The sequence below is a fragment of the Sesamum indicum genome, linkage group LG12 (genome assembly GCF_026168435.1).
Source record: "Sesamum indicum cultivar Baizhima isolate 11 linkage group LG12, ASM2616843v1, whole genome shotgun sequence".
In the NCBI taxonomy this organism is placed as follows: domain Eukaryota; kingdom Viridiplantae; phylum Streptophyta; class Magnoliopsida; order Lamiales; family Pedaliaceae; genus Sesamum; species Sesamum indicum.
Genome location: NC_142668.1, coordinates 12,581,640 through 12,605,371, shown reverse-complemented (window position 1 = coordinate 12,605,371; position 23,732 = coordinate 12,581,640). Strand labels below are relative to the sequence as shown.

Below are 23,732 nucleotides of genomic sequence, written 5' to 3'. Positions count from 1 at the left end.
CAATCCCACAAGATAACTAGATATGCATGCCAGTACCCAACCTTACCACCAACCTGTTACCTCCTCTCCCATATCGGAAAATTCCAGCTCAAACACTATTTAATTAAATTATAATTATTTATGTGATAAATTGTATATATTTGTTATATCATTCATATAAAATAAATAAATCACACGATAAATGTATTATATTTGTTGTGTGATAAATTATTTTAGATAGGATAAAAATTATTCAACAAACAACTTTAATTCTTGGCATTTAAGTTTTTCATACATAGTATTCTTTTCCTCTCCCCCTCTATATATTTCTTTCTCTTTTCTTATACAAATTTTGAATGAAATAATTTTTTATTATTTGACAATAAGATATCAAAAATTTTATTAGTACATACTACATAATATATATATATATATAACAAACACAAAACCTATAAAAATTACTATAGTACTATTGATTTGGGTTGAGGTTGCTATGATCAAGATCATAGCTGTTTTGTAGGATTATTTTGATTTGGAAAGTAATAAAACTGTTTAAAAACAAATGTTGTTACATTTATAAGGTAACATGTTTGGCGTCATATTCAATTATAAAATAATTTAATTATCGATAACATTTATAAATGGTTCAAATGTCAAAATATGTACAAAATCGTGCTATCAATCTCGATGCATGACATAACATGATTGATAGTCGAGATTCTATATTAATGAGTCAAGTGATATCATACCCACCTCAAATCAAAATAAGCCAATCAACAACATGCACTTGTACTCTTTAGTCTTTACTATCTATTTTTTATAAGTATAACTCAAATTAATTATATTTTTGACGAGTACCAATGGAATTAATTCAGGTTCAAATCTCAATAATAATTTAATATACAAACAAGAAACGCTATAATTAAATCGTTATTTTCCCCATTCACAGGAATAGTAGCAGTACAGTACTGTGTTTTTTGGGCAAAACTCGTGTGTCATATTGTGAAGCTGCGGGACAAAATAATGATCCAATGACCAAGGATAAAGCCGCGGCCAATTAGCCGTAGATGCCGCTGTCTGATGGCACGTGCGGGACCCAGCTGACCGTGACCCTGACCCTGACCGCGACAATTATAATACACGTCTATAATTATGCACATGCTTGCTATCCCACTTTATAGTTGTGAACAACTAATTTCTTACCCAATTTCATTATATGGGTTCCAATTTCGGACACTGATAGGCCCCATGTCAGATGGATCCAATGAATAAATGATATGCAACCCGTGACGGGTGGGCCCCGTTTTCAGCTCCTTCCATCGACAATGATCAAACATCCCCCCTACTGACCTACTACCCACCCTACCATTCTTTGTTATTCCTTAGTTATTCTGATTTATTTTTTAATTATCAATAATTAATGTAAAATATTTAATTTGAATTCTAACTTGTACTTAAACATAATTTCACAATTTTCATAATAAAAATCCTGAATTCATTAAAATCGATTATTTAACTTACTTTTTTGTGACGTGAAGCATATTTTGACGGATGTTGATTACTAATTTGATGGATGTTGATCACTAATTTAACGAGTAAAGATAGTATATTTAATTCGGAGAATAATAAGTATAGGGTTGTGCTATGATTTGGAGTTATCTAAATCTTCTAATCTAAGAAGATTAAGACAAACAAGAATTAATTAAAGTTAGAAGAGTAATTAGGATTTCTAGTCTAGTAATCAGGAGCTCTGATGTCCAAATCTTTACACTACTACCAACATATACTAACTACTGATGATACTGCTGTAATATACTGATGAAAGGTTAAATTACAAAAAGAACCCCAAGTGGGATTAGTGTTCTTGCTCTCATACTATTATCTTTCTGCTGCGAATGCCTTCCCTGTTGCCGCGTCCTCCTTCAACACACCTGCGCCAATTCATTCAGAACCACAAGGGTATATCAGTCTTTCCATAATTTCCAAACCCAGTACAATAAATGAAAATAAATTCAAAATTTCCCTTAATTCAAAAGCCAACAAACAGAAAGACGGCCCCCATCCCCACATTTAATAAATTTACGGAATTCAAAAGGGCAGTGTAAAGAGAATTTAATTCCGCTGAAAATCGAAGGAAAATTGTTTTCCGGGTTCGACTATTACAAGCTTTTGGAGCTCCGGGACACCAAACCCGGAAAGCTGTTTCCCAAAGCGGGTAAAGCCTCGACACTAGTACCGTGTTTGGCTGGAGCGCAAATTTTACAGTAGCTTCGAAGTGAGAGGGAAAAGAGAGCACTCACTTTTTGTGCTGCAATCGGGTGGGTCTTCAAAAAGGGAGAGAGAGAGTTGTTTGTGAGCAACTCCGATGTCAATTAGTATGAGGCCTGATCTGGGATCATCGACGATTATGTCTTTCACCGGAAGCCAGAGAAAAAGCTCCTCCTGCGACAGGCCTTCTACCCCGGTGAGGCTGCCGTAGGTGAGATTAGCGCGCACCTCGCTCTCGTAGAAGGCCATGGTGTCGAACTTGGTCAAGCACGGCCCGTCGAGGAACACCTCGAGCAGGCCGGAGTCGGAGAAATTGTAGGACTTGACCTCCTTGGGGAGCAGGCCCGCCGGGAGGCCCATGGACTGGAGGAGGTCGTGGATGGAGGAGGAGGAGGAGGAGAGCGGAAGAGAGAGAAAGAAGATGGAGAAAAAGAGGGGAGAGAGAGAGTGGCGATTTTGTGTGAACGCAAACGCCATGAGGAAAATGATGCGGAAAAGGGAAAGAAAAATCAGAGATTGAGAGGTTTAAGGAGTGGTTTAGGAGAAAAAATATGGAGGGAGTTTGGAAAGTAGAGAGACTGTTTAAAAAGGGAGGGTATAATGATTGTTGATGCGAATTTACCAAATTGCCCTTTGTTATCATATGAAGTTTCAATTATTTTGCATTGTGGGGTTGTAACCTGTAGGGGTTGAGATGTAATTATGTATTTTCTTTTTGCTAGTTTTGGGATATGTGATAGTTTATGGTCAAAAGATGGAAACATACAAGAATGTCTTGGTGTAATAATGTTACATATTCTTTTGCTAGTAATGTACATATTAGTACCATTGTTTCATTTATAACATGCTTGTCCTTAACAAGTCTCACACTCCTTAGTTTAGTGAGAGAGAGATGCCTTTTGGCCTCTACCGCAACCATAGTCTCCAATCTTTGGTTGCATTCACATTATTTACAAATTTCGTGAAAACTCAAATTTACTAAAAATTAAATGGCTTCTTTTGGGTGATATGTTAATTTTACTATGAAGGTCTATATTTTTTATTCGTTTGGTGACAGCTAATATTTGGAGCAGAATATCTCATTCGGATGAATTATATTTATTTTTAGAAAATTAGAATTTTGACTCAAATTAGTATTATATAAAGATAAGTGTCCTAATTCATATATAATTTACCAAAGTAAATAGAATTATCTATTAATGCATTGATCATATTGGTAAAACTAATTAAATACATAATATACACTAAGAAGTATGATCATAAATAAGCTTGAGATTATTAATTCGAGTTTTGTTCCGAAGGTATTTATCTTACTTAATTAAAATTTATGTACATATATCTAAAATAAATTTATTGTAATATTAATGTACATTGGTAAAACACATTAACTTGTGAGGGTAAAAGAGTAATTTAACATATATGAGGCACACATTAAACAAATGCAACCCACCACACCATATATCTCCAACACTACTATAAATACCAAAAATATTAATTTTTTAGAGAGGGACTATTCATTGATTGAGACCCATCGTTCTTGAAAACAGCGTCTCTTTTGAAAATCGCAATTCACCTTGTGTGCAATTATGTTGAGGTAAAATTTTTGATTTATTTCTTAGTAAAAAAATCTCAACTACATCAAATATCAATTTTTATATTATAAATTTATTAATTGAATTGATGTATTTATTAAAAAAAATTGGCTCATCATTTTATATATAGAGATAATTCCTGCGGGCGTAACTTTCTTTTAAAAAATTCATTCGTACAAAGGAATATGAATATAATAAAGCAAAAGCAGACGTTACATATTTTAATTCGACCAATGAGATCAGACACCGGTCAACTAACGGCAAAGTTCTAAAATTTTGCGATAACCCCTTGAAAGTTCCAATAATTCAAAATTTATCGTGTGGAGTGATGTGAAAATAATGCATCAAAATCAACGGGGGCATTTCAGTCATAGGAAGATTTTTCGAGAGGCAGCAGTAACGGCTGAAAGCTCTGTTGGAGCTGGAAAGTGTCAAATCAGAGCATAGCTGCATAGTGAGCCGAAACAAACAGCTCTCTGACAAAATTAGGCATCATTACAAAATCCATTCTAAGATATTTATGTTGTAGTAAGATTTTTTTTTTTTACTGCTAATACAATTCATCCATGTGATTCTTTGGAAGTTTTGGTGTTATATGTAGAGGCTTGTTTAATTTTGTACATATGATAAATGAATAAATAAATATGAATTGTTTAATAATACATGTGATAAGGATAAAATGTTCAAATTATTGAAACTAACACCCTTAATGTGTCAAATTCTTTAAAAGGACAAATGATCCACAAGTTTATATATGGGTTGAGTTGATCCGATCGGTCCAATAATTTGGAATCTAGGCTGTAGGAGATAATGCACATGACATCTCTTTGAACAATTGATGCATGTCGTAGATTGGGTAAAATTTATAAATAATGTCTCATCAAAAGCATTCAGGTATGAAATTTATATTATACCTGATTTTATTCTTGTATTGTAAACGATCTTGAGACCCATGTGAATTTAGAGGGTGTTTGACTAATCTTATTGAAAACATATTATGAACTCCTAGATCTTATTCTCAAAATGAGTCCCTGAAGGTAAATTAAGATGTTAAAAATTTATAAGATGTTTAGGGTGTTTGACATAATAAGTTATTTTATTATAAAATAACCAAAAAGGAAATGATACTATTAAAATAAATTAAGTATTTATTTCTTAATATTTTTTTATCTAGTAATTCTTAAATACTTTCATAAATATTATAGATGCGAGCAATAATTTCTTGTTATAGAAGTCTTTGGACTCGAAGCTTTTGGGTTGAATTCCTTACAAACCTGCAAAGGGGACCTATAAAAAGAAACGTTAGCACTCTAATGCTTAAGTCATTATACAGTCGTAGAAATATAAAATTAAGAGGAAATAAAGTAGCAATAAGTGCTTAGAAGATGAGAAAATAATATGATTGCTAAAGTGCTTTAGTAGTGGGGTTGTACATTTGTTAGTGCAAAAGATGGCGTTACCCTTAATCGAGGGAGAAGTCTGGTTTTTATAGCCACAATCCTTTAGCGGATCAAGAAATATAATCCTCGAGGGAATTTCAATTGGATAGACATTCTAGGAGATAAGTCTTGAGTTCCCAAGAGGTGGTTGAGGCGCGTGCAATATCCGTTGTTATCTTCTTATCCTTATCAAACCTTACGTAGATATTTGCTCCTTTTCAAGATGAATGATCTTCCACCACTTGGGAGAATGGCCAGCCTGGCATCTAGATCAGCTCCAAGCCCCCTGGGCCAATAGGCATTTGATTGTTGCCTACTATTCCGCAAGTCTATAAGCGGGTATCTGGGCAGTGGAGGCTACTCCCTCTTCGGCCTTGCCCACCTCAAGGCTTCCTATCAGGCTTCTGTGTAAGATGGCCCTTGGTGCATTTATGTGACACCAAATACATATTAGTTTAACTTCAAATAATAACTTAATTGATTTTTATTTTTTTTACAAAAATAAAACATTTGGCATCACAATTAATATGATTATAATTATCTACTATTGAATTTTTCATACACCCAAAGGCATCAAACACCCTATTAATTGTTGGGGGCAATCCCAACATCTTTGCCTTGTGTGCTCACTTCAAATTTATTCCCTACAACCTATTGAGGAACAAGAACCAAGCATACAACCTTGATCAATATGTTTGCATATTTGTATTTTTATTGATTTTTTAAAATAATTGTATATTATGCAAGTAAATATAGGATTAACCTGGATAAAATATAAATTCAATAATTTAAAGTAGAAGTGCTCCACAAAATTAATTATAATTATTCATATAAAATTTTATTATATAGGCATCATTAGATCTTGTGGTAGACTAGTTCATTGAGTAGAACAATACGAGAACCTGTTTCTGATCTCTACCGTAAAGAAGAATGAGGACTTCCTGAGAAAAGAATACACATTGAGATTGTGGAGATGATTTTCAACTAAACCTTGTCATGACTAAATCAAATAGGGTTTGAATTTGAAAGTGAAAAGGAATCAAAAGTTAAACCAGTAACAATTGACACACTTTTTTTAAACGAATGAATCAAAATATTTATATTTGATTCAGAACATTATAATATTTAAGGAGACGTGACGATACCACAAGCCTTTGATCCTGAGGTGATCCATAACTCTCATATTGTAGGTCCATGGCCTCGAGTAAAAATTCATGAATCTTTATTTTAATTTGAGATGTTTGTTGATTTATCTGGTAATTTAATTTTGCCGGTATCTCAACTGAATTATTTATTTATTTATTTTTTGATTACACCAAATTGGCTTTTATGAAAATCAATTAAAAAAATTGTTATAGGAAAGAAACTACAATTTATTACAGGAAGGAAAAAAAATAAATAAAAGAAGAAGATCGTCGAAGATGGGTGATTTATTAATTTTTCCAGTTAGGTGATTTGGCACAAATGGACCCCGTTCCTCAATAAAATCTCTATAGAGTCTGGCCTTGATTTTCACAAGAAATTAAGAATAAATCGTAGTTGATTTTTCCCAGGACATATTAGTTATTGTCTAAGCCAATACATAATTCTTGTTAGAATGTTCATAGAATAATTAAAGTTTGATTTTACAGGAAACCTAAATATTGTTCTGTAGGTTCAAATCACAATTCTTATCCTAAGAATCTGATGGATACCCTTCATCGGTCACAGTGTATATAAATTAATGAGGTTGTTGGAGTTGATGGGTAACAATGTAGCATCATCATCAGAAAATTTTCAGTACAACTCTTCTTCAATCAACGGCTTGATTGCTGAATAGAAAACAAGTTACTACTTACTACATTTTTCAGGCAAAATAACAACCTTATGTTCATGTCTAGTACCCAAAGTTGCCTCAAGAGGTCCATCTAATTCTTTTTGAAAGTTTAATTCTACCTTATAAAGTAGTACTCCTCTTATTCAATTTTTTTCATCATTTCATTTTTCGAAACTTGATTTCTGTATTTCATAAGGTGGTCTCATAATATAGGAATGAATCCCGTCGGGGTTAGTAGTCTAACAATCACAATTAATTTCAATCGATTAGATGATAAATTTTCAATAACATACTTATTTGATATCACCAAATCAAATTCATAGAAATCAAATCGGTCTTTAAGGCATATAAACAACGCTAACTCGTTGAAGTGAGCCACCGGCTGTGTAGTTTGTCGGGGGAGCCTTGCGCGATGGCGCGGCCCTTAATGCCTGAGCCATGAAATGAAAGTAGAGGCCTATGGCGGGACGGGGTGTTGTTTCGAACTTGGGCCATGAAAACAGGCCAATTTACCGGCTGCAAAATATCCAAATCCATTCGAATTGGAACGAGCCCAGTGCCATGGCTGGCTTCCACGTCGGAAGTCGACAGAATTTTTTCTTCATTACTGCTTCTCTCTTTTTCTTCCCAGAAATGTCGGGGTCAGAATGATTTTTCTTCACGTGGATTATTTACCAAACCGGGTTTAAATAAAAACCGGTCTCCACTTCCCATCCACAACCAACTAAAAAAGAATCGATGACCTGGCAGAATGGAAATCCACGTGGCCGTACGTAATTGGGTTTCTCATTAGTCGTGACAGGGAGTGTATGGTGGATCAGTAAACCCAGCACTCACTAACCCACCGGCTAAATGGCAGAAAGATATAGAGATTCCGCCGTGGAGTCAGCCCTCCCTAAATCAATTACTCTCACATCGCCAATCTGAAAACCCTAGCCCACCGGAATCATGAATCACTCGTAATTCTTCTGATCTCTTTCCTTTTCTTTCCGATTGTTTACTTAATCGTGTTCCATTTGTCGATTAAAACTGCATGATCTATAAGTTTTTCGCAGTGCCTATACCCTTTGATTTGTGTTCCGATGCTTGGAAAATCGTGGCTTCTTTGCAATGAAGCGGTCCAGAAACTATCCTCTCGGACATTATATACTTCATCATATTTATGCATATCTCTATTAAGACGAATTAGCATGTGCTATAGCAAGGATTTGCGTTTTTGGGCAGAAGTTTTCCTTCTATTTTGTAAATATAAGCATTGAGACCTTATTCTTGCCTAAAACTTCGGTGTGGGGGGTTGTTGGAAAAGTCCTGTTTGTTTGTGTTGATAGGTCAAAATTGGTTTCGTTGAAAACTGATATTCATGTGGAATATGTTTCAGGACAGTCCAGGTGTGAAGAATTTGAAGCAACACGGGAACTGGTTGAACGAAACAGGAGAAACGTTTCTTGATTCCTAAAATTCTCAGCTTCTTTTCTGATTTTCAGTGCCATTGTAACAAAATTCAAGATACAGCGACAAGGTTCAGGGGGCGACTTGCCCCAGAGTGGCGAGTTTAACCCTTTCCCTGTAGCACGGAGGGTGAACTCCTTCCAAGCTGTTGCAATGGATGATGATATGGAGGGTGGGCTTTATCAGGAAAGGACGAGGACATTCCCTAACATGCGCAGTAAACCTTACTCACCTCTGGTAAGTGCATCTATTTTACTAATGTATTTTTATTTTTTAAGCAATACATACTATTTTATAGTTAATTTTACCTGTATCACTAAATTTGGACAACCAGTAACAAAACATTTTTGTTTTATGTGCTCAGTTCCAGGTTCTTTGCCTTCTGATTTATGGTTCTTAAGGCCCACATTTGAACAAGTATTATGTTGCATAATGATAATATGCTTACTCCCATTGTATATAGAAGTTCATTATCTTAGTTTAAATTGCATGCATAGAAAGTTATCGGCATGCTTTAGCTGTAAACTATAAGATAAAATTTTGGACTGCTTATTGTGTTTGGAACTGGAAGATATGTCTTTCAGTCGCACATCGGTAGTTGCATCATATTGTGCAAGGGGACCTACTTCCTAAAACACAAGAAGAAGAAGTTTATGTGGAAAAAGTGACAAATCGTTCACTTTTGCAGTAAAATTTATAAAAAAAAATGAGTGAATACTTTAGGACTGAGCTGAAAAGACAACCATACTGGAACCCTGTATTTATATCTTGGGCCTTCCATTTCAGAGTAATTATGATATCTGATTTGGAGATCTTGGCTTTCTTTGTACATGTTGCAAGTTACTAGCAGCTGATAACGGGGTAATAATTGAATGAATGGAGAATAGTAAAGTTGCCTTTTCTTTTGTTTCCATAGGCCTTTTCTTTGCTTGCAGCGTTTCTTATCATCTCAACTTATGTTGCACGTATTTCTGATTTTGCTTCGGTGCTAACTGCCAAATGCTTTCTGCAGATCTTTCGTTTGCTCATGAGAATAAACAGTCGTGTTCTTGTGGTGCTTTTGCTCTTTGGACTTGGAGCTCTCTTTTATATTGGTGCAAGTACCTCGCCAATTATTGTGTTTGTATACTCAGTTTGCATAATCAGTTTTCTTGTGTCGATATACCTTACTAAGTGGGTACTTTCTAAGGATGAGGGACCTCCTGAGATGGTTCAGGTATTCGTTGTTATTGTTTAGTAATCTTTTCAATTCTGTTCTCCATTTTTCTGTGATATACACTTAATTCTTATTCTTTCATGTACATGATAAGAAATCATTTGTTATTTATTTGGTTTCCTGGGATTGGACTTAATCAATAGTTCAATACTTTTTTATATGGCCTTTGTATTTTATGTTTTCTTTTTACAATTTTGAGCCAATATTGGATCTTCAAAATATCTTTTTAGTTTGATATTTCTCTGTTGCATTATATTGGTATTTAGTAGTCAAATTTGCTATTGATATTTCTCTGTTGCATTGTATTGGGATTTAGTAGTCAAATTTGCTGTCTTCTACTAGATTGATACCTATTATTTTTGTTCTGAGCTTTCTCTGCCCAGTATGACTTAATAAAAGTTCTATAAGTTTGGCTTCCATGGCACTGGAAGTGAATGCTACTCAATGGCTAACTTTTTCAGCTTGAAGTGTTTTCTTTTGTTTCAATGCCTTCACCTTATTATTTTACTTGCTAGATATCAGAAGCTATACGTGATGGTGCTGAAGGTTTCTTTAGGACCCAATATGGGACTATCTCAAAGATGGCTATTTTACTAGGATTAGTAATCCTGAGCATATACCTGTTTCGTAGTACGACACCACAGCAAGAATCTTCTGGTTTGGGGAGGTAACTATAGAATTTGTATTTGGGGTATGGTGCCCCCCCTGGCTCTCTACATTTAGACTACACGCCACAAGAGTTTCTAATGATAGATCATGGCTTTGCACATGGTGATACAGGTCAACATCTGCTTATATTACTGTTGCTGCTTTTCTTCTTGGGGCTCTTTGCTCTGGTATTGCTGGCTATGTTGGAATGTGGGTCTCTGTGCGTGCAAATGTTCGTGTATCAAGTGCAGCAAGACGATCTGCAAGAGAGGCATTGCAGGTCTTTTCCACTGGAGATGCTTGTTTACTTCGTGTGCAGATGGAAATGCATGTAGATTTGATGAGTTGGCTTCATTCTTTTGCAGATTGCTGTTCGCGCTGGTGGATTTTCTGCTTTGGTGGTTGTTGGAATGGCTGTCATTGGTATTGCTGTTCTTTATGCCACCTTTTATGTTTGGTTGGAGGTTGATTCACCAGGTGCCATGAAGGTTTCTGATTGTAAGTGTCGCTTCTCATATTCCCATCTTAATGAACTTCCAAATGTTTTCTTTTTGGGTGTGTACGTGTCCGTGTATGTGCTTGTTCTTTTTTCTTTTTCCTTGTCCCACAGATTTGCAAGTGTTTGCCATCTGTAGCCTGATATTTCTTTTTTCTCTTTCAGTGCCCCTTCTGCTTGTTGGATATGGTTTTGGAGCTTCATTTGTTGCGCTTTTTGCTCAGTTGGGTGGTGGAATATATACAAAAGCAGCTGATGTTGGAGCTGACCTTGTCGGAAAGGTGGAGCAGGGTATTCCTGAAGATGATCCACGTAATCCTGCAGTCATTGCTGATCTGGTATGAGGTTTCCTATATTTTATTTTATTACTGGCTATATTATCTTTTTGGAACTATGTTTGGTCAAGCATGTGGCACAGGGAAACATGTATTCAGCTCTTCCTATATCTTCTTTGGTGAATCTTTACCATTTACTTGTTTCATTCATTGTGATGGATTCAATCATCATTGCAAAAAATTATTCATGGATCCATCATTTGACAAATTATTCATTTTGATGGATAAATGATTGACAAATTAAAGGTCGGAGACAATGTTGGCGACTGTGCTGCTCGTGGTGCCGATCTGTTTGAAAGTATTGCTGCAGAAATAATAAGTGCAATGATACTTGGTGGAACAATGGCGCAACGGTGTAAAATTGAGGGTATACACTGAGTCTTTTTATCTACATGTGAATATGGTTCAATACCCAAATAAGAGAAGCCTTTTTTATATGTAAATTCACTTTCTCAAACATGTGCTTTTTGGATTAGCTGCTTTTGCACTTTTATTTGAGGAAAATTTCCACAACATTTATTCTTAATCCTTTGCTGCTGAGTTTACAATTTAGATTGGTGTTTTTTTCGTGCATTTATTTAATTTCACATATGTGGTAGTGTCACATTCTAAACCCAATGTTTTGATGTATATGGCAAAAATATCTTTATTACCCCTAGAGGAAATCGACCAGAAGAAGTCAACAATAACAAACATTCTGAAATGCATGAAAACAAGAATTAATGATTGATGGAAATCTTATCCCCCACTGCGGTAGAATTTTCCTACCTTTTTTTTTTAAAAAAAAAAGTTTGCTTTAAAATGCATCTCTGGCAATAAGAAAGGTTGGTTACTGTTGAATTTCCAGTGTCATGTCTCATGTCTTAAGATCATATTATGATGTCAATCTTCTTGTATTGGTCAAGCAAGAATGTTCTCTGTTTGGTTTATGCTGATGCATCCTATTTGTAATGATCTTCAATTAAATTAATGAGAATAGTGTTCAAAATTACTGATTGACTATAAACTTTCTTTTGCATTTCTTTCTTTGAATTCATTGCCGTTACTTATTTTCTTAGACATGTTTTTCTGCTTCCTGTGGCCTTCTTTGCTATTGATTACGTAACAGGGTAATGATGCTGAGTAATGATTTTACACGATAATTTGCTTTTTTTCTTGCTGGGAAAAATCTAATTGGCTCTTATGTTTATTGTTTACATGCAGATCCATCAGGCTTCATTCTGTTTCCTCTTGTTGTTCACTCATTTGACCTGGTAATATCTTCAGTCGGGATCTTTTCTATTCGAAATACACGTGACTCTGGAATCATTGGTGCTATGGAGGATCCAATGAAAATTCTTCAGAAAGGATATTCTGTAACAGTAGTTTTAGCTGTTCTTACATTTGGTTTGGTAAGGAGGTCCTGTCTTCTCTTTGTATTTGTAATTTTAGTCTCTAGACTCTAGGAAACCTTGATTCTTCCTGCTTTTCTCATTGGGGGTATCTCTGTTTGTTCGTTCCTGGTGCATCATTTGCTGGCTCAATCTGGTAATGTCTGCTATTGCTTTCGCAGTCCACACGCTGGATGCTGTATACTGAACAAGCACCTTCTGCTTGGTTGAACTTTGCCTTGTGTGGTTTGGTTGGCATTATGACGGCTTATATCTTTGTATATATCACAAAGTATTACACCGATTACAAGCATGAACCTGTTCGCACATTAGCACTTTCTAGCTCCACGGGACATGGAACTAATATAATTGCTGGAGTTAGTTTGGGTCTGGAGTCAACAGCTCTTCCTGTTCTTGTTATTAGTATTTCTATTATCTCAGCATTTTGGCTGGGCCAAACTTCCGGGCTGGTTGATGAGTCTGGAAGTCCAACTGGTGGGTTATTTGGAACAGCTGTTGCGACCATGGGAATGCTCAGTACAGCAGCTTATGTGCTCACAATGGATATGTTTGGTCCAATAGCTGATAATGCCGGTGGAATTGTTGAGATGAGTCAACAGGTACTATGGATAACCTTGAGATGTTTAGCCTGCTTTTAAGGTTATTTTGTAAGGAAGTGTAACTTTTAAGATTACCTTTTATTTATACTTCCTTGTTACCTATTGCAGCCTGAAAGTGTACGTGAAATTACTGATGTTCTTGATGCGGTTGGAAATACTACAAAAGCTACGACCAAAGGATTTGCAATTGGATCTGCAGCACTGGCATCTTTTCTTCTGTTTAGCGCTTATATGGATGAAGTAGCTTCATTTGCACATGTAGCCTTTAATCAGGTTGGATTAGTAAGTGTACTTACAGGTTAAAGCCATACACTATTCAACCTATAAATTTGTTTTGTTCGTGAACTTGGCTACAGGTTGACATTGCCATACCTGAAGTGTTTATTGGTGGATTGTTGGGCTCTATGCTTATATATCTGTTTAGTGCATGGGCCTGTGCTGCAGTTGGTCGAAGTGCTCAAGAGGTAGTTAATGAAGTAAGGAGACAGTTTATTGAGAGACCGGGGATCATGGTTCGTATATTAACTTCATGTCTTTTTGGGGTTTAATCCGGTATGTTATATCTTCCATAACCAATGTGCATAATCATCACTTGTTTGTTTCAGGATTACAAGGAGAAACCTGATTATGGTCGATGTGTATCTATTGTTGCTTCTGCGTCTTTAAGGGAGATGATAAAGCCTGGAGCGTTGGCTATTATATCACCTATAGTTGTTGGTAAGTGTTTGCTTCTCTAACGTGCCTTCTGGTTAACCTAATAATTGCTTCATTAGGTAATACGATTTGCAGTGCGCATGTTGGAAACACATGATCACAGTATTATGTGTTGCATCTTTCAACATGTAATTAACCTCCATTCTTTAAGCATTTTCATGTATTTATGAGGAGGGTATTTCTCAAGCTATGCGTCTGGCTTGGAAAGCAATAGAGGTAATATTTTGTATTTAGGACTAGCTGCATGTTGCAAGTTCCCTTGCTATGTTTTGGAAGTAAGAACCCTTCTTAAATAATTTTGCTTTTACAATTAATAATAAGTTATTAAAAGATGTTTGTGCTGATTCTGCAATTAGCTGATTTGAATATTGAATGAGATTTTTACAATTTAGAAGAATTTCAAGCGAGTTTCTACTTCTACCTACTTATGGGATAATCACTGTGTACAAATTTTGTTTCCGACTATGGATCTTTTCCTTATTGAGGATTGAATGCCAAAAGAGCTGACTTCGGACTAATTTGGGGGACAGATGGTAAATAGAAGACATGTTTACTCTATTGGAGCTTCTCAAGCTTGTGTGTTGCTTGCATTTTATTTTCATTTTCCATTGGAAGTAGGCTTTCTTAACCTTCTATGATTGTTCTCATCAAGTATTGTTGTTGGTTCCGTGATTAAGCGCTTTAATTAATAAGTATAACAATTTTCTTTCTTCTAGGTTTTCTATTCCGGGTGCTAGGCTATTATACAGGTCATCCTCTGCTTGGTGCAAAGGTTGTGGCTGCCATGTTGATGTTTGCAACAGTCTCTGGTATCCTCATGGCTCTATTCCTCAACACTGCTGGAGGTGCTTGGGATAACGCAAAGAAATACATTGAAACTGGCGCTTTAGGAGGCAAAGGGAGTGACTGCCACAAAGCAGCAGTTACTGGTGATACGTAAGTGTTTTGACGTTTCTGAAGAATACTATTAATAATCTTGTTGTCGAGTTTGGTGGTTTTCACCTGCCATTAATTGTTACTACTACATTTGGGAAGACGTCTTGAAGGGGTATTCTAACTTTACCAGTACTGATTTTATTCCCAATTTTGACCCATCTTGTATTCCACTCCACAAATACAGGCGGCATCTTATACACACCTCATATATGTGAGCTGGAATATAAGATGAAATACTAATTTGACATAGAAGATGTGGACTGAATTCTTATTGGTCAGAAATAGTTAGTCCCTTTTAGATGTCCATATTTTAAGATTATTCATTTTAGACTACACCTCAAGAATTACACCTTTTGCGTGGAACATGAAATTGAATCATATATGGTTATATCCCGCGTATTCTTATAAATTGATGCTGTTTTGCAGAGTGGGAGATCCATTCAAGGATACTGCAGGACCATCTCTTCATGTTCTCATCAAAATGCTGGCTACCATAACTCTCGTGATGGCTCCCATCTTCCTGTGAATGTTGTCGCTCCAGTAAATGGCACTATTACCCGGAAACACTCCTCTATGCATATACACTTTTGAGTTTTTTGATGTAATTGATGGTGCCTACTCAATTTAAAGTCAATAGTAACATCATTTTTTTTTTCTAGCTTATTTGAATAAGAGATTTAGTAAGTTGCTGGTTGGTTTGTCACTGATAGTTAATATTCCTGCTTTCCTTTTTATATCAGACTATTTTGGACCTTTAATAACTAAATCACAATTCAAAAGATAGAGAAAATTGGAAATTAAATCTTCTTTCTCTTCTGAATTGAAAACAAATGTAACAGATATTTTTGTACTATCAGATTTTTGTAATTTCTTTGTCTTTCTCTTCTAAAATTAGATGATATTGAAATTTAAATAAGTGATGGATTTTGCAACCAAAGGCCAACAGGTAGGGGGAAAAATAACTTAGTTCTACAATCATATCTTTAATCCTCCATTGTTAGATTAAACTTAGTTTATGATAAAGGTAATACTATTACTACTTATCTTGGTTGTTTTGCATTGCCGCATGTAAAGATTGCTAGTAAAGAAACTTACATGCCAGTAAAAGATTGCAACACTTCTATTTCTAGACTAGATCCTGCTATCTAGTGAAATTTTCTAAAAGAAGATGAAATCAGCCAAATTATAAACATAAAAAACCCTAGCATTTGTAAATGTTCACGACTTTCACAAATTTAATGGGTTTGGTTTTGCATTACCCTGCTCATATTTTCCGCCTTTTAATCACATTATTTGTCAATCAGGATTCTTTTTAAATTGCATTTGTAATACATTCTATTCTATATATACATTAATTCCTGTTTAAAGTTCATATTAACGGTGAATATTTTACGTATATATATTTATATAAACTTTAATATAAAATTTAATATCAATTTGTAACTTGTTTAATGGATACAATCAGTTGGTGGTAAAATTTCATATGGGTTGGATGTACTTTTATCCTCAATAAGCAACCCGACATTCAATATAGGCCGAAGCATCTAGTTGTCCGATTGATCAAATGTTGTTAATCAAAGTACTGATCAATTATTGTTAGCGATAGGTCGTTTATACCAAACTATTATTTGTTGCTGACGAAACATAGAAGGAAGGAAAAGGGGGGAGGGGGGGAAGGAATAAGCAGACCGATGACTGCATTAACCCAACCACGTTTGACAATTGGTAGAGCCAAATTCCAGGCCAAGAACTGAGAAAAGCGCACAACTGATTTCATTTGCTTACGCCAAATTTCAACTTTAATATTTAAGGTTCGTCTACTTTAATCGTTGGTTACTATTCGAATGCCAGAGCTGTTTACGTCTCGATGCAGTTCCTAAGGATTATTACATGATGAGATTGTGCTTTTATATTTTCTTCCAAGTATCCCTTTTCTGTATCTTTCAATTACGTGCCTCTGTCGGATTTCTTGGTTATGTTGTCTCTTTTAGCTCGAAAAGTTTGTGTGAACTCTGTGATGATGTTCATCAAGATTAAACTTTTGACACATGGAAACATTAATTTTTCTGATTCTTGAATCTATTGGGTTATGTTGACTTAGTTTATGATTGGGGATTATTTAACAGATTGTGTTTCCAAGCTTCTTGGTTGTTCTGTGGTAGTCTCAGGGATGATCTTGTACAGTCAGATGAGACTTGCAATATATATAATTACTGTAATCCCATTTCATTTCTTTGAGAAGAATAGAACTGCTTATTTCTTGAACAAAAGTTGCTCTTTTCATGGTTTCTTTATGTGGGAACAGTCCAAGACACAGCAACTCGGAACTTATAGTGCTCATCGCTCAGGTTTTTGTGCATCCAAATCTTAGTAGTGCACAGTAACCGATTAGGATCTTTTGAGTTCTGAGCTAACTATGAAGCTTCTTGAAGTTCATGTTGAGAGAATGTGATGGGGTTGCATCAAAACCAGCTTAACTTCTTCACTTTTTCTTTTGCCATCAGTTGTGCTTTATTAATCGAGTCCATGACAAATCCCGCTTACCATTTGGAAATGGTGTGCTCAAGTAGTGTCATATCGTGTAGATGCTGAAAGTTGTGAGTTGGTTTGTATAATATGTCCTCTTGTGGAAGTTTGATAGTAATGTTTAAAGGGAGAGTTGTGCAGCTACCCCCACAATTACCATATGCACATGCTTATGTTATCTGCATATAACTCTGCGGAGATTAGCATTGTTACGGCATTCATACTTCAGTACAATGACTTGGAATGTGTATTGGGATTCTTATTCTGACTTGTTCTGTCCTCACCATAAGTAACTCGTTTGAGAAAAATGAAGCTACCTTCTTAAAAGTTGCTTTACCTCTTTTTCATGGTCATATAACCTGTTATTCTCACTCACAACTGTCTCATATGCTCAACTTCTTTGACTTGCAGGTTCCCAGTTGCTACCAATTCCTGTTCTCGTCAAGGCCTTACGTCCTCATTGGCTTCCGAACGTATTTTATTAGTTGATCTTCATACGTACTGTCAATTATTTATTTAACTGAGAGATGGCATCTAATAAAGGTTGCTTCTATATGTTAGTCTTTTTCCATCTTGCCTATTGTACGGAACTGAACACTAACAAACTTGATCTGATGATCTGTATGCTTGATTTTTCTTATTTTGAAGTTATATCTTCCTTACATCTCATGATTCATATGTTACTTCTTTTTCACAGGGTTAGCTATAGTGCTCATGGGAGTTAGTGGTGCTGGAAAGTCGTGAGTGTATATTTACATCTCTTCTGCTTACTTCTTGTTGGCTTCATTGTTCGTTGTTAGGCTTCAATTTCCATTTTCTTGTTATTACCACCTTTAGTTAATTACATCTTTGAGTGTCCATATGGTATTATTTTCTACTCACTTGCTGTGTTACTTCTTCTACTCTGCAGAACTATAGGTGGCATGCTGGCAAAAGTGCTAAATGCCCGCTTTCTTGATGCCGATGATTACCACCCACAGTCAAACAAAGGTAGGTTCTTAATCACAACTGTGTTGCTGTCAATTTCGTAAAATAACACCATTTTGTTCTTTTTAACTCCTATAAAACAGACAAGATGAAGGCTGGGATCCCTCTTTCAGATGAGGACCGCATTCCTTGGCTTGAAACTCTACGTGATGCTCTGACAGTAAGCTTGGTAAATGGAGAAACTGTAATTCTTGGATGTTCTGCTTTGCAGAAGCATTACAGAGAAATTCTTAGATGTGCAGACCCAAACTACGTGCCAGATTCTTTTACATGTGCTGTAAAATTTGTATTGTTGAGTGTCGCTGCTGATGTGCTAGCCGCTCGGCTGGAGAAACGAGCAGCAGAAGGGAACCATTTCATGCCGTCTAAACTCTTGCAATCTCAATTAGATTCGCTACAAATTGATGAATCTGAAGGGATACTAAAAGTTGATGCTTCACTAGATCCTCAGGAGACGCTGAAAACGGTACAAGCTTTAGTCGTTCCATTTCTCTCTGAGCATAAATTATTAAGTTAATCGAGGTTGCTCTGGCTAACAGTTCAACCATCAAGATGATAATAAAGAACCTGCATATTTGTTGGGCTGTAATTGAATGCAGACACTCTTCCATCTTGCTTGAAAAGCATTTTAGCACATGAATCCCATCTAATGTTACGTGTATATGATAAAGCCAGATGGTTTGTCTGCTTTTTCCTTATTAAGCTCAAGTGTCTAAAAGTTTGATGGTTGTGCTTAAACCTAGCCCAAGGAACGCCTCATTACATTACTTAGGGATAATCACACCATCCTCTCCCGAAATTTAGTGTACTTACACTTATACTTTACGTGGTTCGGGCAAATATACATAAAATCCTTGACGTTTGTTTCTACACAACAAATAGATACATTTATTAATAAAATTCACATAATTTGCTGACATCAACAAAAAATTAGAATAAATATTTATATTTATCTCGACTGACTAATTATAGAGTCACTTAATGCATAGAAGATGGAATACATAATTCACCAGAAAGGGAAGATTGTAGATCAAGTGTTGGGCCTAAACGTGTGAGTTTGGGCTGGCCCATCTCCTACTACTGCCCAAAGCCCTGTCAAAGTATGGCCCATTTGTATTAAGTTTTTGGGCTGGAATTATTTCATAATGTTTGGTTTTGTTTTTAACTTGTTTTAGGGTATTTTGTGGAGATGGAGAGAGAAAAACAAAGATAAATAAAAATAAGTTAGAGATAGTGTGTATGTTTGGATTTGTTTTTGGAGATAATATAAAATAAGTATGGTATGTTTGATGTTGGGTAGTAGGAGACAAAAAGTACTGTTCATTGTCAAATCATGTCTCTTTTGTATATATTTATATATATATATATGTATAAAAATATATTTAATTTATTTAGTTGTGAATGGATTAAAATAAATTTTATTTTCTAATTATATATGTATGGAAATGTAAAAAAAATAATTTATGTAGATACACTTTTATAAATAATTAAATGCACTCTAGTAATGGATTAACAATATTTTTTGTTAGACGTTCTGTTCGAGGTGATAAATTTAAATATATTATTCAAATAATGTAATATATGAATTAATCGCATAGAAATTTTCTATTATTTTGTATTTTTTAAAATTTTTTAATTATTCCAATGATGTAGAAAATATTATGTACAAAATATTAAGTGGTTAAAATAAAATGTATTTGCATTTAAAAATAAAAAATACAAACATCACTAAAGAAAATATTATACATCTAACATGTATATCAACTCTCTAATGCATCCTTCAATTTTTTATAATTTGAAGATCCACATAATCCAATATTAACTAAATATAATTTATAACTACAGATTCCAATGGTTTGAAAAATATATTTTGGATTAATACGGCGTATTGTCTAATTAAAGTATGACAATGAAACCCTCAAGTCATTGAATGATAAATGACGCACACAATCATGTTCCCGTTAACTTTATAATTAACATATGACAACAAGTGACTGGCTCACATATTCTACAACACCACTAATACTTAAGGACCGTCACGTCGACGTGGTGGAATTCCGGTTGGTCGCCGCGAGCGTGCTGTACTGTCTCCCTCACTATGCGAATGGCCTCCACGGTCGGATTGCACGCCAAAGCGACGAATGTAATCTGTCCATGACCCGATCCCACCAACTCCCGAACCCATGTCCAGACTTCTACGTGGCGCTAATGAAATATTGCGCGCCAATCGTGGGCCACCATCCCCACGAGCTACCTGTTCCTCAACATCCCAACTGGCAATATGGGTATGCGTTTGGTGAGTTGGTGCAGTGGATCCCGATATGATAATGGGGGCTTCTTCGCCACCTCTCACAAAACTACGCGGTGGGTTATCTCGGCTATGCCCCCGTCACTGTGCAACTCAGCTGACCCAAGCGGTAGTCTAATTGGGCCCCATATCTCGAGCATGCTGGGGTAATGAGGCTCTGGATACTGGTAGTATCGTCTAGCCAACGGGTAGATCTACAACAGGTTCATATTGACAATCAATCAATGAAAAATAAATAGTAATTCGGAATAAACAGTTACTAGGTTGCAATAATTTAATTAAAGCGATAACATGACATACCCGTGTCGTATGTGGTCGTAGCTCATCAGGAAAATCCATACAAAATGTTTCAACATCATAATAAATTCCTGGTATCTGAGTGATTTCGTGGAACTGACGAAATCGCTCTTTCAATTCATAAAATTTCTGACGGACCTGATCTCGTGTGTAATGATACCCAAAATGCCGTCGTAATCCACGAACCCACTGGTTCATGTGTGCCTCCGCACGTCGATCATCTCTCATGGGGACTCGGGTGTTGTCATCCACAATCATCCACATTAAGCGCTGCTCAACATTTAATGTCCAATGCTCCTCCTGTGGAAAGTCAGCCCGTTCCAAGTATCTACGATATGCCATGTCTGCAAAAACTAATCTTAAAGTATAAAATATAAAACATGTATACACCAAGCTGATATCATAATTAAAATCTTATGAACATCTAAATTATATGTCGAACACATTTAAAGGTAGTAAAATAGGCTGAATGTAACGACATTAACCAATTTTGGATCACAATCCTCATTTCGTACTTGTTACACACTAGTCACAAGTTGCACATTAACATTACATTCGGATTGTCTACTTTACGTTTACCAATGCCTAGGTTGGATTATAAGATGCCCACATCTGCATTGCTATGTTGTCGCGGAATATGCGTTGTGCTTCTAGTTCAGTCACGGTAGGATGTTCTCTATGGTAGAATGAATCCATATCGGGAGGAATTTCATCTTCTGGTTCGTTGAAAATAATGTCATCATGACTGAACCTACGGATGAAGTTATGAAGTGTACAACAAGCGATAACTAAATCCACTTGGTGCTGAAGAAGGTAGCTCGGCATCCCCCACTGTAATATTGGAAACCGCTTCTTCAGTACTCCAAAGCAACGCTCAATTACATTTCTTAAACGAGAATGGGCATGGTTAAATAGGTCCTGTGGGGTTCGATATCGGCGACCATGGCCCCTATACTCGGCTAGGTGGTATCGAGTACCTCTGTAAGGCGCAAGAAAACATTGATAGTTTGTAAATCCAGCATCCACTAGATAATACTTGCCTGCAGTACTTCATAAATTATTATCAGCATTGATAATATAAGAATTGCTTCTTTCTTAATAACTATGGAGTATAATGGAACTATGTTAACTTGTTTACTCACCATTTGGAGGAAAAGGGAAATTTTGGTCCTGTGATATAGCATGATTCAAGACACGTGCGTTAGCCGCACTCCCTTCCCACCCAGCATACACGTATGTAAAATTCATATCAAAGTCACAGATAGCCAAAACGTTTTGTGCTAGTCGTCCTTTACGAGATCGATATCGATTTTGATCTATCCGCGGGACCCATGCCGGCACCAAAGTCCCATCCATCGCTCCGACACAATCCTATGGTTCGTTGAAAAAAATATTAAAGTAATAATTGATAATAGTTATATGCCTATGAATTGCTTAGTAATTAGTTGACAATGCAAGGCGGCTTCTTGTAGATAATTAAGATACAACGTTTACCTTAAAGTAAGGGTAGAAATCTGAATTGGTAGCCACACTAGGATGAGTGTCTGTAAAATTTGGGCGAGTGATTAGTTCGGGTGCCATAGCGCACAATGCGGATAGCACTCGGTGGAATCTACGGTGAATAGTCTCAAGTGAGTGTTGGAATCGCTCCATATTGTCGCGTTGTCGTTTATGCATGCCGACCGTCTGCATGAAGAGTGCAACCTCCTCAACGGAGCTAACTCTCGAGGTCTGACCATGAGGCAACAATCCCCTAGAAGTTAGCGCATCAACTAAAGAGTAGAAGCATGGTTTTGTCATGCGAATATTGTCGTAAAACCTGCCCGTGTGTGGAGTTGTCATTATCTCAGCTACCCATCCTTCGCCTTGCAACGAACTAGTATTACGAGGGACATTTTCTCTAAATAGCTCCGGGCAGATCATATCTCTAAAAGCATAAAACTCTTCAGGGACAACAGATTCGTTGCTGCCTGGAGTCCCGGGTGTCCCCGGGCTGCCAGTAGATGAATTTGTGTCTTCAACAGCTCTCTCGCTTGCACTCGCCATAGTTCTGCACGAGTATATGAAAAAGAAAAAAAAAGGGACACAATATGGAATCTCGAGTTGAGACAATAAGCATCAGCAATCATATTAAATAGACGAATACTTTAAACTAACAAAGTACAGATGTGCAACCCCATGGTGAGTGCGACAACACACCGATTATAAAGTTGAACAATAACACACATAGCTATTTAACCCATAGTCAATCCCCTATGACAGGCATGAATTACTTTCCCAATGAGAACAACCAGCGCAATTTGTTGTCATCATCTAAACGGAGGAATATCGTTCGCGTGCTATGACTATGAAAACGCTCCAACGCTGTTGTGAAGATTACGTCAGGCAGATCCTTAAATTTTGTTAACTCATCTACGCAACGCTCGATAGACTCTGTAGCTTTAACACCAGTTCTATCAATCTTTCCCTGCAGTGACTCTTGCAACTTGTCCATTGTCTCGAACTTCTTGCTTTGCAATTCGCTCATCCCGCGCCTTGTTGGACGTTTGCTACTAGATGGTGAAGTAAAACTCTGTGCCGCAGGAGTAGGTAAGTACCCGCCAGGTGTCGGTATCGATTGTGACTCGGAGAATGCTGTATCCTCGTAGTCCTCACGTGAACGGCGACTACCCGAATTCTCACCCGTCATATGTTCATCGTCGCCGATAGATACAGTCTGACCTCCTCGGGTGGGTT

At 36.3% G+C, this 23,732-nt stretch overlaps 3 protein-coding genes across 9 annotated transcripts; 2 read left to right on the top strand and 1 right to left on the bottom strand.

Moving 5' to 3' along the window:
• Positions 1-1,677: 1,677 nt before the first annotated feature.
• LOC105174797 (uncharacterized) lies at positions 1,678-2,790 on the bottom strand. The gene is made up of 2 exons (XM_011096992.3): positions 2,280-2,790; positions 1,678-1,910 (listed from the first exon to the last, which is right to left on the bottom strand). Exons 1-2 carry the CDS (start codon positions 2,722-2,724, stop codon positions 1,858-1,860), a joined length of 498 nt encoding a protein of 165 aa, XP_011095294.1. The 5' UTR covers positions 2,725-2,790; the 3' UTR covers positions 1,678-1,857.
• A 5,104-nt stretch (positions 2,791-7,894) lies between these two features.
• Positions 7,895-15,581, top strand: LOC105174795 (pyrophosphate-energized membrane proton pump 3). Its single transcript, XM_011096991.3, has 15 exons — positions 7,895-8,053; positions 8,473-8,780; positions 9,556-9,759; positions 10,275-10,426; positions 10,540-10,687; positions 10,773-10,905; positions 11,069-11,241; positions 11,485-11,605; positions 12,442-12,629; positions 12,791-13,228; positions 13,337-13,501; positions 13,585-13,740; positions 13,834-13,945; positions 14,659-14,878; positions 15,305-15,581. Exons 2-15 carry the CDS (start codon positions 8,697-8,699, stop codon positions 15,402-15,404), a joined length of 2,394 nt encoding a protein of 797 aa, XP_011095293.1. The 5' UTR covers positions 7,895-8,053; positions 8,473-8,696; the 3' UTR covers positions 15,405-15,581.
• Positions 15,582-16,414: 833 nt separating this feature from the next.
• On the top strand, positions 16,415-19,093 carry LOC105174794 (P-loop containing nucleoside triphosphate hydrolases superfamily protein). 7 transcript variants are annotated; one of them, XM_011096988.3, is made up of 5 exons: positions 16,415-16,689; positions 17,816-17,960; positions 18,102-18,144; positions 18,315-18,394; positions 18,475-19,093. In XM_011096988.3, exons 3-5 carry the CDS (start codon positions 18,119-18,121, stop codon positions 18,906-18,908), a joined length of 540 nt encoding a protein of 179 aa, XP_011095290.1. In that variant the 5' UTR covers positions 16,415-16,689; positions 17,816-17,960; positions 18,102-18,118; the 3' UTR covers positions 18,909-19,093. The 7 variants fall into 7 exon arrangements, with proteins under 7 accessions (XP_011095290.1, XP_011095289.1, XP_011095288.1 ...); XM_011096987.3 differs by having other exon boundaries at positions 16,416-16,689; positions 17,816-17,877; XM_011096986.3 differs by having other exon boundaries at positions 16,416-16,689; positions 17,816-17,947.
• The last annotated feature ends 4,639 nt before the right edge of the window (positions 19,094-23,732 follow it).